Here is a 14,805-nt window from a genome sequence, read left to right on the forward strand (position 1 = left end):
TCAGATTGCGAGAAAGGGACTACCCCGGAGGCTCGGATAGCGCTTGTTCTGCTTGGTGGTGCCCTGTAAGTGACTAATGGACTTAATTTTGAAGTACCAGTGCGTAAATGTTATCAATATTCTAGGCCCAGGTACCTCAAATCGCCAATTCTCAACACCCGAAGAGTCTGAAGATCGCCTGCAAAAGATTGCTGGTACTGTGCGGATAATAGTTGGGTGCATTGGCGAAGACATCAAGCGAGAGGGCCTTAAAGAGACTCCAGAGCGGTACGCAAGGGCTATGCTTTTTTTTTCACCAAGGGCTACGAGGAAAACGTTCGAGACAAAATCAATGGTGCTATTTCTCAAGAAGATCACAATGAACTTGTAATTGTGAAGGATATTGATATGTTTTCATTTTGTGAGCATCATATGGTTCCATTTATGGGAAAGGTTTGAGCCCACGATTATCATATTGATTGGCCGTATTGACTACATAAAAAGCCCGAAACCGATGTCGTTCTCCGAGTCAACATAGCCGTCATCTGAGTCGTGCAGCTCTTTTGCCGCTTCTAGCGCCTCGCGATATTCTCCTTGCACAAGAGACGGATCCACAGTAGCCCCGGCATCCAAGAGGCATCGCAAAATGTTAATCTGCTCTTCACCCGCGGCTGCAGCTAGAAGAGTTGGATATTCAGCACGCTGTAGAGATTGATTTACGTCCGCGCCTGCATTCACTAGGGCCTTGACAACTTTAAGTCTCCCCGAACCCATGATCACTGCGGCAAGAGGACATTCATAGTCTCCATGCTGCACCAACATGTTCACGTTGGCACCTGCTTCAATCAGCCATTCCACTGTCTCAATATCACCTCTCGGCCCAGATGCTGCTATTAGAGGGCTACCATAATCGCCGACTTCCGAATCGACGTTTATATTTGCGCCAGATTTTACCAGCAACTCAACGAGGGAGAGAGAACGTGTTGCTGCTACCTGAAGCAAATCACCACCAGTCCCATTAAGAACTAGTTGCTTCCTGTCAGGGGTCTCATTGATTAGGTACCTGGCACCAGCAAGGAAATCACTGTCAACAGCCCTTTCGAGGGCGTCTTGGGCGTCGAATTTTGCTCCTGCTTCAACCAGGCATTCCACAGCCTGTATTTTCCTGTGATCCCATGCGAAAATGACAGGACTTCTCTCGCCATCACCTCTTTCAATGTCCGCTCCTGCATTAATAAGGTAGCAAAGAAGATCAGGTTTACTTTGAGGGCTGCTTTCTGCAGCTGCAGCTGTGAAAAGAGGAGGACCACGAGTGCCAAATTCGGATGGATTGACGTTCGCGCCTGCCTCCACCAACCATTTGACAATATCAAGGTCTCTGTTGACAGATACGGCTTGCTCGAGAATCGTGCAAAATGATGCGTTCGAGATCGGCAGGTTCACATCAGCTTTGGCTTCCTGGATAAGGTACTTGACAGCCTCGACATTACCAGCACCAAGAGCGACACAAAGTGGGTTCCCAGATTGTGCTTGAATATTGACATTGGCCCCAGCATCGACAATCATCTTCAGCAGGTCGGTGCCATTGACATTTGCTGACAGCCCGACCGGTGTCAGAAGTACGATGGGCTCGCCGATACCCCATTTCGTGCTTTCTTTCGCGGGAAGAATCTGACTGATGTTCACGTCTGCGTTTGCATTCTGAACCAGGTATCGAGCGATGTCAATGCTTTGACTGGAAAGAGCAGCGATGAGCGCGGTGGCATATTCTCCATTTTGCGCTTTCATATTCACATCGGCGCCGCTCTCCACGAGGTACCGAACCGTATCTGTATGACCACGGTGTGCAGCTGCAATAAGAGCACTACCATACGTTGCCCAACGTGAGCTTCCGACCTGGAGGTTGATGTCTGTTCCCTTCTCGACGAGCGCCCTGCAGATTTCAGTACATCCGACCCGAGCAGCAAGCGTGAGAAGATTGTGTCCTCTTTCATTCACACAAAATGGATCAAACTCCATTTTTTCCCACCAGTCGGCTAGGATTGTCCCGAACGAGAAGTGACACATCGCAAAAACAGCAGAATTTGCTGGTAATAGCTCACTGTCGAATTCATTCACAGTTGGATTTTGTGCCCGTTGGTACTCCTCTTCCATCCAAGCCCTATCTACGCGGCTCCAATGTGTATGGTTCCACCACTGATCTGGAGCGAGGGGCCGTCTGGCTTGATTCAAGTCATTTGTGTCGAGGCCCTTTTCGGTAGTGAAACCGCTCGCTATAAGGTACGAGTAATCGGCATCAATTTCCCACACGGAGAAGTCTGTGATCTTTAATATGTCGAAAGCATCCTTTCTGATCAACGATACCCATTTCTGGTACTCCTTGCTGCTTTCTTCCGGAGACCCGAGGAATCTTTTCAGAAGCATCGACAACTTGCCCTCCTCATCACATGCCACTTGTACGTGCTTTGCCCAGTAGTGTCTGATGTAGAGCTGAAGATGATGCATAGGGTAGTAAATATCAGTCGGTTCTGGGTCTTTCTCCCACTCCATCAATTTGATTCCCTCCTCCTCCTTGTCGTATGTATTGATAAACAATGATAGACAAGCACTGGCAACGTGGAGGTTGACCTGCGGCAAGTGCCAATTCATCTTGGTTTCAAGATATTCGCGGACAGATAAGTGAGCAAAGCGCCACACCTTCTGTTGAGAGTCAAGTGTAAGGAGATTATTACAGAGCCAGAGCAGCCCCTGTTCATCAATTTCGCCAGCCAGGGCAGGTTCGTCCCCCGTCACGTTGATACGTACAGCACAGAGGAGTTGACCAGAGAGTAGAGGAGTTTTTGCAGCCATAACCCACATGATGGCGCGACTGACGATCAGTTTATCACAATCCTCCAAGTTTTCAATCTGGCCCCATACCTCATCATACGCTTTCTGTAGACCGTCGGGGAGGTTCTCAAGTCGTTTCCACACGCTAGCCTCGCTTTTACACCTCTGAATTTGGTGAATCTGCAGCGCAGCCCATTGGAACATTCCCTGGCAGCGCCCAAGCAGAGTTTCAATAACCCTTTCCTTGAGGGGTCCGAAAGATGGTTCCTTTCTAGCGCGCTTTTCTAGTTCCTCGGAAAGATACTTTCTGATGTCCTCCTTGTTGTCACTGGCGTCAATGCCAACATTAGGCGTCTTCTCCAAAAGATTCTGAATTTCGGGATCCGGTCGACTTGAGATGAAGATTTTGATATGCTTCGTCGGCGAGTTAGAGACAAATAGCTTCAGTGCATCGATCAACTTATCACGCGATTCGGGGTCACACTCGTCCATCGCGTCAATGATAATCGTAGTCTTCTGATAGATACTGATAGACGACAGAATTTGTTCGTTGCATTGCTCAAGGCTGAAGCTTGATCCACTTCACGACATTTGATATAAAGTGCCTCCAGCTTGTGTTGTACTGCGTCTGGGTTTTTCATCGTAGTTGAAAGCTGGCGAACAATACTTTGAAGAGCCGACAGAGGGTCCGATCGCTGCGGTTCGTTCTTGTCACAATAAAAAAAAGCGAATCCTTCATCTCTGGGGTTTTCTTTCAAACGATCATGTACAAAGTCGATGACGGTCGATGTGAGATACGTCTTTCCAGTACCGAGAGACCCTTGAAGCCAGAAGATAGATGATTCTCCCTGATCCCAGTTTCTGAAATCATCATGCTCTAAGAGCCATTTTCCCGTATCAGGGGTACGTCTTCCCTTGACGTTGTTGTGATTCTTGCCAAATGGAATGGCGGATATCCATTCCAGCATTTGAATACGCTCCTTTGCTTTCATCTTCGTAAGTAGATGTTGGATTCCCTCGTCCACTTGTTTCATTGGAGCATTTAATGCGTTGAGCATTTCAATCATACTGTCATCCGCGTTTGCACTACGTCTGACCTCACAAGCCGAGACATCTCGCATAAGATCGTCCTCTTGGCTGTTAATGGACGAGATTCCACCAGACGCCTTGCCGGGGTTCAAAATCGCATGCAGTGTGCGGGAAGCTGTTTTCTTAGAAAACAGACCTCCTGAGTCGGCAAGGAGATCTAGGGAGGTCGAATAGATTCGGGTCAACGCAGACTGAAGATTTTTGGATAGGTCGTCCGCGACCGTTTGGTTCTTGAGGTAGACGTTCTCGTAAACCTGACCACGGCTGATAACACTGACGATCTTCTCGGTAGTCGTAAGGAGAGCGGCCATTTGTTCGCCTTCGATGACAGGAATCTATTGCAGTAGTTAATTTCGCACGTGGGCCATATAGTGTCACCGAATGCTTACTTGCATAGCAGATTTGATAACTGCCCAAGGAATAGCAGCTTGTGGAGGGGCAAATTGAACTGCAATATCACCGGCTGTGCCCAACCAATCGACGATACTGCTCGTATAATCGCGTAGAAGGATGTTCTCATTCCCAACTTTCACCTTCCAAAAATTTTTCTCACACTCTTCCTGCTTCGTTTTTACCACGCCAATCAGGTCGTCAATGCTGGACTTTGTAGACCCTGACTGGACTGATGAAGTATTGAATCCCATCTTCTTTAATATGTCCTGCTTCGGTTTGTCCAGGGAATTGAGCGCCTCTACCCATAGATCCTTTGAGCCATCTGGCTGCTTTTCTGCCTCAGGGGCCTTCTCTGCAGGCTTCTTTGGCACGTGGTGTGAGGAAATTGCCGGGCTGGACTTAGCAGGCGCAGCTGCTTGGGGTTGGTCCTTTGTGTTGAGTGTGCCGGTTGTTGCAACAGGCTTGTCGTTCGGTGCAACAGGCTGGATAATAAGTCAGTCTTAACAAGGAAAGAGGGACTATTTTGGACTACAAGATGCAAATAACCATCCGGGATTTTTGAAATACCTCTTTATTGCCTTTGTGCCTATGAAACTTCGCCTTAATATGCTTAATATGGCCGAACATCTTCAAGAGTTGCTGGTTAAGATCTTGTAGAGGTGGCTTCGTGTACGGCCTTTCAGAAGTGGAAGATACAGACCAGTGCGGGGGTTTTCAGCGGCGCGTGAGTTATTGAGACATATAACACCAGCTTTCAGCTCAAAATAAGCGAGATGAAATTCCGAAGGCAGAACCCCAAAAGAAGAGGGGGACGTTCAGCTCCTTATCCACGTCAACAGCTGCATACGTCTGAAATAGGAAATGATGTACAATATTCGCGACCCACCTTGGTCAAGAAAAGCGAGTGGGAGTGAGAACAGGTTAAAAAGGTGACTGCATCCATATAGACAGCGGCAAGTCGCTCCATGGGGGTACCGATTGAGTCGCAATGCCTGTGAACTCGATAAGACTGCTGTCTTAGGCAAGATCGTCCGCAATATAAGTGCGGAGAGTGCAGAACGATCGTGGCGGCACGAAGTGGACACCGTATAGTATAGAGCGGAGCTTCGCAAGGTGGATCCTCGTCTCCACAAGACATTAACTCTTCACCTGGAAATGGTTTTCCGCCCATCACGGGCGGATACAATCTCAGTAGCGTCGCATACTCCCTACTATTGTTCACGCTGGACAACATTGTGAAAGACACTAACAGCGCCTCCAAACCGAGTGTTCTCTGTTTGCCTGTGATTTCAAGCTTGGGGCCAGGATATCGGGAATATGCATAGGTCTGATCTTATAAATGTCTTATTTCAAAAAAGGAGCCGCCCAGTTTATTCTTTATTTAGCAAAGAAAGAGAACCGGCACTGCGAATTGACTATTGATTTCCACCGCGCGCGGGCGCGACTGACCTACCCGCGTAATAACCTTCTCTAGGCGATGAAGCGTGTCTACGTATGAAGTATTGGCTAGTGGCTGGCTGAGTATGTTGCTAGGTCGGGTGGAGCAAAATGGAGACTTGCCTCGTACCACACAAAATTTCACTCTACCGATCGTCATTTTCTGATCGATCATCCCGGGTTCAGCTCCCAAGTTCCCGAGTGGGTCTAATCGATAGGTCGGGGATGAGGATCCCCCCACCACCAGAATGGCTTGGTGTCTACTATGTAGTTTCTATACGTGTCCCGCAGGAAGGGAAAGAAGAGTTCGCTCCACAATCAATGGTAGCGGGAATACGAGGGGTCACTGAAGGCAGGCTTTTCGATGATTGAGGTATATAATAGTCCTCGAACCCCTCTACCGACCGTACTTTTTTTCTATATTTCACATAGTTTAAATTTATTCTTTCAATCTACCACCATGTCTTCATATGTAGGAATTACCTTATTCCTCAGTTCAAACAGAACCATTTACTAATGATGCAAAGTTGATCAAAATAGCTGCACAAGCCCCCGGTGACGAGGATTGGGCTGGCCAGCATCGTGCTCAGCAAACGGCGGCCAACCTCGCAGCGTATGATAAAACCTGATCTCAGATGATTCATCTAACGCGGGTGAAGCTCTGAATTAACGATAAGTGTCTTTAGTTTCCTGAATGCATGTGCGGGATGGCGGGCTATCGAAGTGCGCGATAGACCCCGCCCCTCTGCTGGACAGCCTGTCCCATCTCCTACTGGATTTCCTGCTCGAGCGATCGGGTACGTCTAATACCACTCCCAGTCATTACTATGTCCTTCCTTTTTCTTCTTCCTTTTTTCTATAAATGCCAGTGGTTCGTATAGCTAGCTCACTTTGCGATGAACAGTTTGACTATCCATGAGCCAGTAGCCGACGAGGGGTTGAAGTGTAGGCTGAATGATACCTGGAATTCTGTGAAGCAAACCGCGGAAGTCACCGTGGAAAACGAGGAGACGGGTACAGCAACGAATTTGTCGTTCTAATTGATAGAATCATAGTGGAATTCGAAATTGGTTTTACTGTAAATCTTGCGATCTAATTCCCGCACCCTAAGTGGAGAGACGCTAATCGAATTTTAACTTTCCTCCTAGTAAGCCATGCAGGGCTGGCTGTATTGTATTCACTGGTGACCACGATGTGTCATTTTCATCGTACCGTAACTCCTCGTTGAAGCAGATGGAATCATTTGTGCAATAGACCAAACAAAGGGGTGGTCCTAACAATCTGGCAAGATTCTGCGTTCGCTCTCTTTTGTCTTGGTCTATTTGTCAAGCGCAGCTTTCACCCTCACTCGCTTGCTGTCAAAAGCAAGTCGTGAGCATATAGCTGAGTTGTCAAAGTGCCCCGCTGCCAGGTGACCTATCAAGCGACGCTAAGGAAAGATTCGTTGTTTTGGTTTGGGCTTCTCGTTCTGTTGAAGATGCAGGATGCTTAATAAATTTACATTTACTGAGATTTCTAAGTGGTGATTGCACAAACTCGGCGAAGTTGTATGTATCCAACCTCTGCGAGAAGGAATGATGTCAATATTGGAGTGGTAACTCGTGAGAAGCATTGAGATATGAGTATCGATCGTATGGTGATTTCTAATAGATTACAGTGTAGCTCATCATGTGATTTGAAGTTATAATACGTTTCGACTCCACTCATATCAGTACCGTAAGTAGAAGCACATTCGACTTGTTTGAGGACTTCTGGGTTGACAGCAATGATAATGAGCAACTCGCTACGCCATTTGTTGCACTGGAACTAGACGGGACCTGGCTTTTTTATTTTTATTTTTCCGAGTTAATCTTACGCGGCTGTGCCCTTGGATGCCCGCCGTCAGACCGCTCAGACCGCGGTTCCCCCACAGAGACCGTCCCGGAGTAGGGAAGCTGTCGATCTTTTAGCGTCTACATGGATCAACGGCTTGGATGAAACTATCCCCCCAACATATTGTAGGAATTTAATTCTCTGGTTATGGGTTGCCTTGTATTTCCACCTCCCTGCAGAATTTGAAGAAGCTACCGTAACTGCTATGTCACGGAGCAACGACGAGATTAATAATCTCGGGCTTCCAATCCTGGAAAACATCATAAGAATGGGCACATGAATACCCAAAGTTGCTTGAATAATCTTAGAAAGCAGGATCGATGAATGATCGAAGACAGGAGGAGATCGCTGGCCTGGTTCTCCAACTTCAAGATACACGTGATCAACTCCAAAGCGGCAGTGAAGGGCACACTGTGACTTTGAATGCAGCTCAATCATGTATGGAGATTTGACAAAGCAGATGCATCTGAACGCTCTGCTTTCACTGGGGCCTGCAGCTCCTTTCCCGGGTTTGAGATACAGAGTCCTCGTGCAAAGGGTGCTATCTTTCAAGTCGCCAGAGTGGTACAGTAAGGGATCGCGTCATTCTAGATACTGGCAGGTGTGTATTCACTCCACGTCCACGGCACTTTTTGGAGGTATATAAGTGATCTGGCTTTTGGCCTGTTTGACAGATTTGAGAAGGAAACGTGGAATGTAAGATAGCACGTTTACATAGATCGTTGCAATCCGCAGAGAGGCTGGAGGAGTTGGCAGATCTTGGCGCCATCCTCAAATCCCTTTGAATCAATTGATTAGACGAAATCCTAATTAAGGAACATCTAAAGAAGCCCAGAAAATCACTAATACCAAGGTATCTCTCATCCGAAGGGTTAAAATATTCTTTGAACTTACTTGAATAATGCATCCAGTCTGTTAAGAGGGTCGCCGTTCACCTAATCGAGGAATTCGGCTAGGAGAAGAAATGCAGAATAGAAAACAGATTCGAAAGCAGTTACTTTAAATCAGATCTTTTAGCTCTTCTATCTTCCGACAACGACCCCTGCGACATATCTGGCAAAGCCCACTACACTACGAGTGGAAAGTACAGGACTTATTACACCTTTTTTTCACGTTGTCGTGGCGCTCCTTCAGTTTATGAGCATCAGTATGTTTGCAACATTTATAGCAAAACCCACTGCAGTCCGTCTAGTAATAGGCATTGTCAGAATCGCAGATGGCAAATGATCAACTCTCAGTGTCTTTGACCAATCAATCTTATATAATTCGTCGTTACATTGACAGCTCCCGTAAGGAAATATAAAGAGAATAAGTGTCAAGAGAACTTTCCAGTACCGCATGCTCGGGTAGACTATGGTAGTTATTGAAACTCGAATATAGCTATTGCATAGGCTATTGTAAGCTTATATGAAGTAAAGACTTCGAATAGCAAATAGTATAAATATATAAAATTATGTTTTTCCGTCAGCTTACCAGTTTTTCCCGTGACCTCTAATGCATTTCCTCAAGCTGGGACCTACTGTGGGTACAGAACGTATTGATTGATTGATTGACTGTATTTTATCCTCGAATATCAGCTTCCCAACGGGGCTCTTTCCGAGACCCATAAAGTAGCCAGATAGTAGTCTAATTATCTCACACCTATAGATTTTACGTCACAGGTATATACAGTAACTATACCAGTAAATCTTTAGTAAGAAGCGGTAAAATTTCTAACGTAGTACTCGGTAATAAGAATTAAACCTGCCCTGGGTTTCGAACCGCGGCTATGTGTATAACATATTACTATACAGTCAAGGATACACCCCGCCTAGCTATTATGCCGTCCTCAATTCTCAGGCCAGCGTGTTCATCTATCTTGCAACCAACCGTCGAGATGGCACGACATCTTGATCATTGACAGCCGCGATGAGCTCCTCCTATATCCCATGAATCCTAATATAGAAAAACCCCGTGTTTTCACGCGCTGCCCTTATCTTCGTCGCTAGATTCCTCCTTGCATTCAGGCCACCTTTTATCGGGCTGAGATCGATGAAGGGGATCTCGTCATCGGTGAGGACGCGGGGCGGGGCTATTGAGACGCGACGGTAGGAAGGACCCGTTTTGAAGTTTGAGGGCTGTGTACTTTACTCCTAGCATTGTCCAAGATCCTTTCCCGTGAACCGAAATTTGGTGGTGATGTTGGTCCGTTCTGTCAAGAATCAAAGATCTCAGTGAGGTTGCAGGTGCGCGATTGTCTGCGGGGGTTTGTAGATAAGCCCGCTTGCCCAGCGTCGGCGAGGCGGAGCCCAGTCGAATCAATGGTTTCTCAGAGTCTGCCGGTCCAACGGTGGTCCAGAGTTCTCGAATGATTTCGGAATACTTAAGAAAGAGCGACGACCCCGCGCCTAGACAGTGGTTGCCGGTTTACTGGTGGCTAATTTACATAAACGGAAAAGAACGATACTCACAGGGGTGAGACTGTTTGTGCCTTGGAGTTTTCTTATCCTAAAGATCACACTCCCGGGCAAGGTATTTTGCTTTTTGATTCGCTCTTACCATGCATTCGACTACGAACTTAGCTGGGGGCACCTAGGCGCTTAGGTGAGAGCGGGGTATGTCATGACCGAGATCGAGATATCGAGAGACCGCTAGGTTTCCATTCCGGATCACTCGACAAAATACCTAGAGGTACTCGTCGTTAAGCTGTCCTAGCTTCCAAAAAAAAATGGTATTGTGTCCCAGCTCTTTTCCCTGAATTTTAGACCTTGACACCACGGTTAATATTCTCTCTAGCAGTCAGCGCCAAACGCAAACTGGCTCAAGGAGGTCGTCTGTCCGCCAAATACGACGCTGGAGTGAGTCTTTCGACATTCGCTGATCGGTTACCATTTACACAGCCTTGCTAAACTCTTTGCAAGTATCGTCGCAGTTCATGGAATGAACATCACAAACAGACCGGATCATGCGGAGAATACCTGGACCGACCAAGAGACTGGCACAAACTGGCTTAAAGATCTTCTTCCAAGCATAGTCCCTTACGCGAGGATCCTGGCATACTGTTACAATGCCAACATCCTGTTTGGGGCATCGGCGGCGGGCATAAAAGAGCAGGCCGACAACTTGCTGTTGTGTCTATCCAACAAGCGAAAGGTTTGTGGGACCCTAGAAAGCAACGTCGTGGGTAGAAATATTTAAGCCTGATCGACTAACGATCTGATCGCAACACTGCCAGGCAGCCCCAGCACGTCCGATAATCTTCATCACACATAGCATGGGCGGAATTCTGGTGAAAGAGGCCATTGCGACTGCCTACCATGGCGACGGGACCTATGCTTCAATACCGGCGATGACCTACGGGATTTTCTTCTTCGGCGTTCCGCATTACGGCTCCCAGCATGCCTCCTGGGGGCAGACAGCCGCTCAGGTCATCCGCAGTTTGAACAATCAGGTCAACCATTCGTTTTTACAAGCCGTCGAGGCGCAATCGTCGTACAACGATGCGCTCAATGTCAGATTCCGGCCTCTACTGGAGGCGTATAGGTTCTTTACAATTTGCGAGACCATATATGAGGTGGTCGGGGGAGTCAATGTTGGGTTGGTAAGAATTAACCTTGCCCTTATTATCTAAAAAGTATGAAGGAACTTGTATCTTTCTAATCCGGCCCAGATTGTCGATAAGAGTTCGGCTGTCTTGAAAGAATGTCCTAAGCAGGTCACGTATTCGCCGAACCGGACACATAGAACTCTGTGCAAGTTCTCCAGCATGGATCCCGAGTGGCAGGAAATCTCAGGCATGTTGAGCAGCGCGGCGAATCAAGCTGTCCATTGTGTCTTCTACAGTCCCCTCCCTTTCATGCGCGCGGGGATATTGCAGGATCGCCCGTGGAACCTAGAAGGTACGCTCCGTCATGACTTTCACCTATGCTTACTACTGATGTCAGCAGCTAAACAAGCGCACCAGATATTGAAGAAAGACCCTCAGTCCCCTTATGTATAGCCATAACCGATGCAGAGAAGTGTCACGAGGTCATAACACAGGATCTGCAGCCCAACGGTAGGCTTTATCGGCGTCAGGAGGAGATCAACCAGCTCAATAGTGAGGTTGCAGCCTCCGTCAGCTGGCTATGGTCTTTTGTTATGCACATTATCGGCCTCCACTTCCTGATCCCATACATGATAGCCAGTGTTTTCCTTCCGAGCAGAGACGACGTTGCAGCAAATGCGGACAGGGCGCAGGCGCAAGAGCAACGTATAATGGGCATCGAGAAGGACATGATTCAGCGTTTTGACGAAAACCAATGCTTGGCATTTAAGAACATCATGCTGCTGGAGGGTGCTTTGGCATACCAGCCGCTGGAAGGTATGACGGGGCCTAGGGCGGATAAGCTGGCTCATGGTAAGAGGTTGCTCAGAACTCTGCACGAGGACGTTGTGCGGATGATCTTGGAAACTCAGCGACACGACAGGTCGTATGTTGAGGCACGGCGAAGGGTTAATCTGATCGAGGATGCGAAGAGGGAGACGACGGGTAAAAGCGATAGCGAATACTGGGCTGCGATTGGGGAAAAGGTACGCGAGGAGCAGAGGTTCCAAGAGAGGATGAGGGTTGAGGGTTTTCCACAACCGCCGCAGGGCGAGGGGTGGATTTGCCCATGTGTTATCCTTTGAAAAAGGTCGGCATTATTGGTGGTTGCAGGTTACTCTCATAACGTCGCCGAGTGTAGGATACTAAATCTTTATTGTCTATGGTAAAGGGTGGTTGGAAAGTCTGGTAGGGTCGATATATATTCTTTGATAGCCTAAACTTTAGTACATATGGTCGAAGACGAACAAGTTGCTTTGGATTAAGGGCGATCCTGGGAACCTTCTCCAAGCGCTATATGCTCGTGCAGGTTTAGGCACGTAGATCTCAAGTTTGCGCCTGAACCTAATAGGTCGTTTCCTGCCGGAGCTTTATCTACTTTTCCCCAATTCCTCTCCGCTCCCCTTAGCTCGCTCTATTTAGCCCCCCCTCCCCCAATTAACCCTTACACCTGCGTGTGTGCATCCACTAGTGAGCAGCAACCAGAGGAGGTCTAGAGGATTAATGCTTTGTGGCCAGCCCAGGCGGGATGAGATCGACTTGCTTTCTGCGGCGCTGGTTCACAGCCTGCTCGCTATATTGGGGATCTGGGCAACTACTGGATTGTTTGGCTGTTTCCTACGTATCATATAGACAATCGTTTAGGAGTGTTAATTGGGCGTAGTGCTATTCATGGCGGATACAAGCTGAAAATATAGGCTAACTACTTTCAGAAGACTAGAGCTTCGGAACTAGGGATTGAAAACAAGTTGAGTCTGTTCAAAGCATGGAAGGACATTTTGGGTCAGACTATATAGCTGGATACACACCATATAAGTTTCAACTGTTCTAAAAGATAATACACTGGCAGGATAGCAAGGAAAAGGGCGGATGTCAATGTTGTACAAGCATTGAAGTGATACAAGAGACTGGCCTGTGACGTGGCCACTGAAGACAAAGAAATCCAAGGTGGGTTCATATAGCCCCTTTCACCCCTTTATTGCTAGTCGTGAAAGGTCGCTATCGCTTTCTCCCACCTTCTGCAAGCATGGCTCTGTATGATTCCTTAGCCTTTGACAATATATCGGCGCTTTCTCTTACCGCTGGTATCTTTAATATCATTATACTACTCAACAGAACCTTCTTCAATAATGTTCTATTACCCGCGCCACTGTAAAAGCCCCGTAAGTATACTGATATTCCAAATATAATCTTGATGCGGCCATTAGTTCCTAGATAGCTAATGTCCCGTAGCCTTACCGGAACCCTCCCAAACCAGACCTCAGAGGCTGTCTATGCTGGACTTGAATGTACGATAAAATCAGTGGGGCTTTCCTGTAGCTTGGTGAAACTATCTTGCGATAGTAGGACAAGCATATCTTATTCATTGCACTTTCAGACCTTGTATTAAAGAACAAGGTACACTGTACCTCTTTATATCGTCTACTCTGCGAACTATTTGGTATACAGCCAGTCAAGACGGGTCAATCTTTCTTTGTTACGCACTAGCAGTATTTATATCAACCAGGCTCCTACAATCATAACAAATTTAAGATACCTGTGTGTTCATTGGGAACATTCAGCCTCAGAGCACCATTTAATCTGAAGGCGTAGAAGTTGCTTATTACCGTCGGGGTTCAGTCGTTGCGAGAGATATAACGTCATTGACTCCCCTATTCCATAGATAGGGGGTGAGTCTAGTGTGACGGAGTTTTGAGCTTTGCCTCTATGCTATAATTCAAGGTCACTTGACTCACTTTCTATTGGTTGTGTTCTTAGGTCTGGGATAGTATGGTACATGTCGCCCAATTGTCTTTCCGGCAATACAGGATCATGACCAAACATGCGGCTCTCTGGGGGGCTATAAGGTGTGTCTGGAATAGTGTCGCCAGATACCACACTTTGCTCCCTGATCAGGGAAGAAATTGGAGGGGAAGATCAAACTCAAGGGCATCCTCTGGCTGATAACATCCAGGTGGCTGGTGATCCTGGGTAGTAACAGGGCCCTTTGTGCAGTCGAGAGAAAATTGAGCCATCTGTGAAGGTATTTCTAGATAAACAGATTGGCTCTGCTAGTTGAGGTAAGAAAGGTCCAAGAAACAACATGGGAAGAGTGGTATTTATTATTTTAGCTTGCTGTGTCCGTGCTTATAATAAGTTAACCTCTCATCGGAACATCAGGCATAGTTAGAAATAATGTCTGTTTGGATTACCTCTACCTGGATCTCGAGGCTCATTATTGCGGTCTTATCTGCTGTGGCTTGTATTTGTAGGACTTAAAAGTCCTCAATGCCTGCCGTAACACTTTTCTGCGATGTTAACTAGATAAGACAAAATATGGCGTCAAGCAACCTTTCAGCCTCAAATCTTGAGGTTGTGATTTTTAACCGAAGAAACAATTACCTGGGTAAGCCCTATACCCCTGATAATCTAAACAGTAGCTAATAGAGTAGGTAAACCTTCCAATAAACGTCAATGATAGCATTGGGCAGGAACACTACTATCAACGCAGCGGAAATACTCGAGGTGCTACATGTGCGTTCTACAGATGTAGAAATACTAACCAATGCAGCGGAGAGTTCAATTATAGTTGTCATGACGCACCTTGAGTGTATCAGCATCAGTATAACTAGCATCGGCATCACCAGCGATAGTAGGGCTCA

The 14,805-nt window shown here is 47.0% G+C and overlaps 3 protein-coding genes across 3 annotated transcripts; 2 read left to right on the plus strand and 1 right to left on the minus strand.

Moving 5' to 3' along the window:
• Positions 1–471: 471 nt before the first annotated feature.
• On the minus strand, positions 472–4,917 carry KD926_004332 (putative ferric reductase transmembrane component; the record flags this gene model as incomplete). Its single annotated transcript, XM_053097853.1, has 4 exons — positions 472–3,324; positions 3,390–4,232; positions 4,287–4,772; positions 4,858–4,917. The coding sequence occupies 4 exons, from the start codon at positions 4,915–4,917 to the stop codon at positions 472–474; spliced, it is 4,242 nt and encodes a 1,413-aa protein (XP_052958130.1).
• Positions 4,918–6,187: 1,270 nt separating this feature from the next.
• Positions 6,188–6,767, plus strand: KD926_004333 (uncharacterized protein; the record flags this gene model as incomplete). Its single annotated transcript, XM_053097854.1, has 4 exons — positions 6,188–6,199; positions 6,255–6,340; positions 6,414–6,524; positions 6,632–6,767. The coding sequence occupies 4 exons, from the start codon at positions 6,188–6,190 to the stop codon at positions 6,765–6,767; spliced, it is 345 nt and encodes a 114-aa protein (XP_052958131.1).
• Positions 6,768–10,306: 3,539 nt separating this feature from the next.
• KD926_004334 (uncharacterized protein) lies at positions 10,307–12,249 on the plus strand (the record flags this gene model as incomplete). Its single annotated transcript, XM_053097855.1, has 6 exons — positions 10,307–10,309; positions 10,375–10,436; positions 10,479–10,731; positions 10,814–11,179; positions 11,249–11,477; positions 11,543–12,249. 6 exons carry the CDS (start codon positions 10,307–10,309, stop codon positions 12,247–12,249), a joined length of 1,620 nt encoding a protein of 539 aa, XP_052958132.1.
• Between the last annotated feature and the right edge of the window lie 2,556 nt (positions 12,250–14,805).

This window comes from Aspergillus affinis, assembly GCF_023601865.1.
Source record: "Aspergillus affinis strain CMG 70 chromosome Unknown NODE_20_length_373750_cov_87_641216, whole genome shotgun sequence".
Lineage (NCBI taxonomy): Eukaryota > Fungi > Ascomycota > Eurotiomycetes > Eurotiales > Aspergillaceae > Aspergillus > Aspergillus affinis.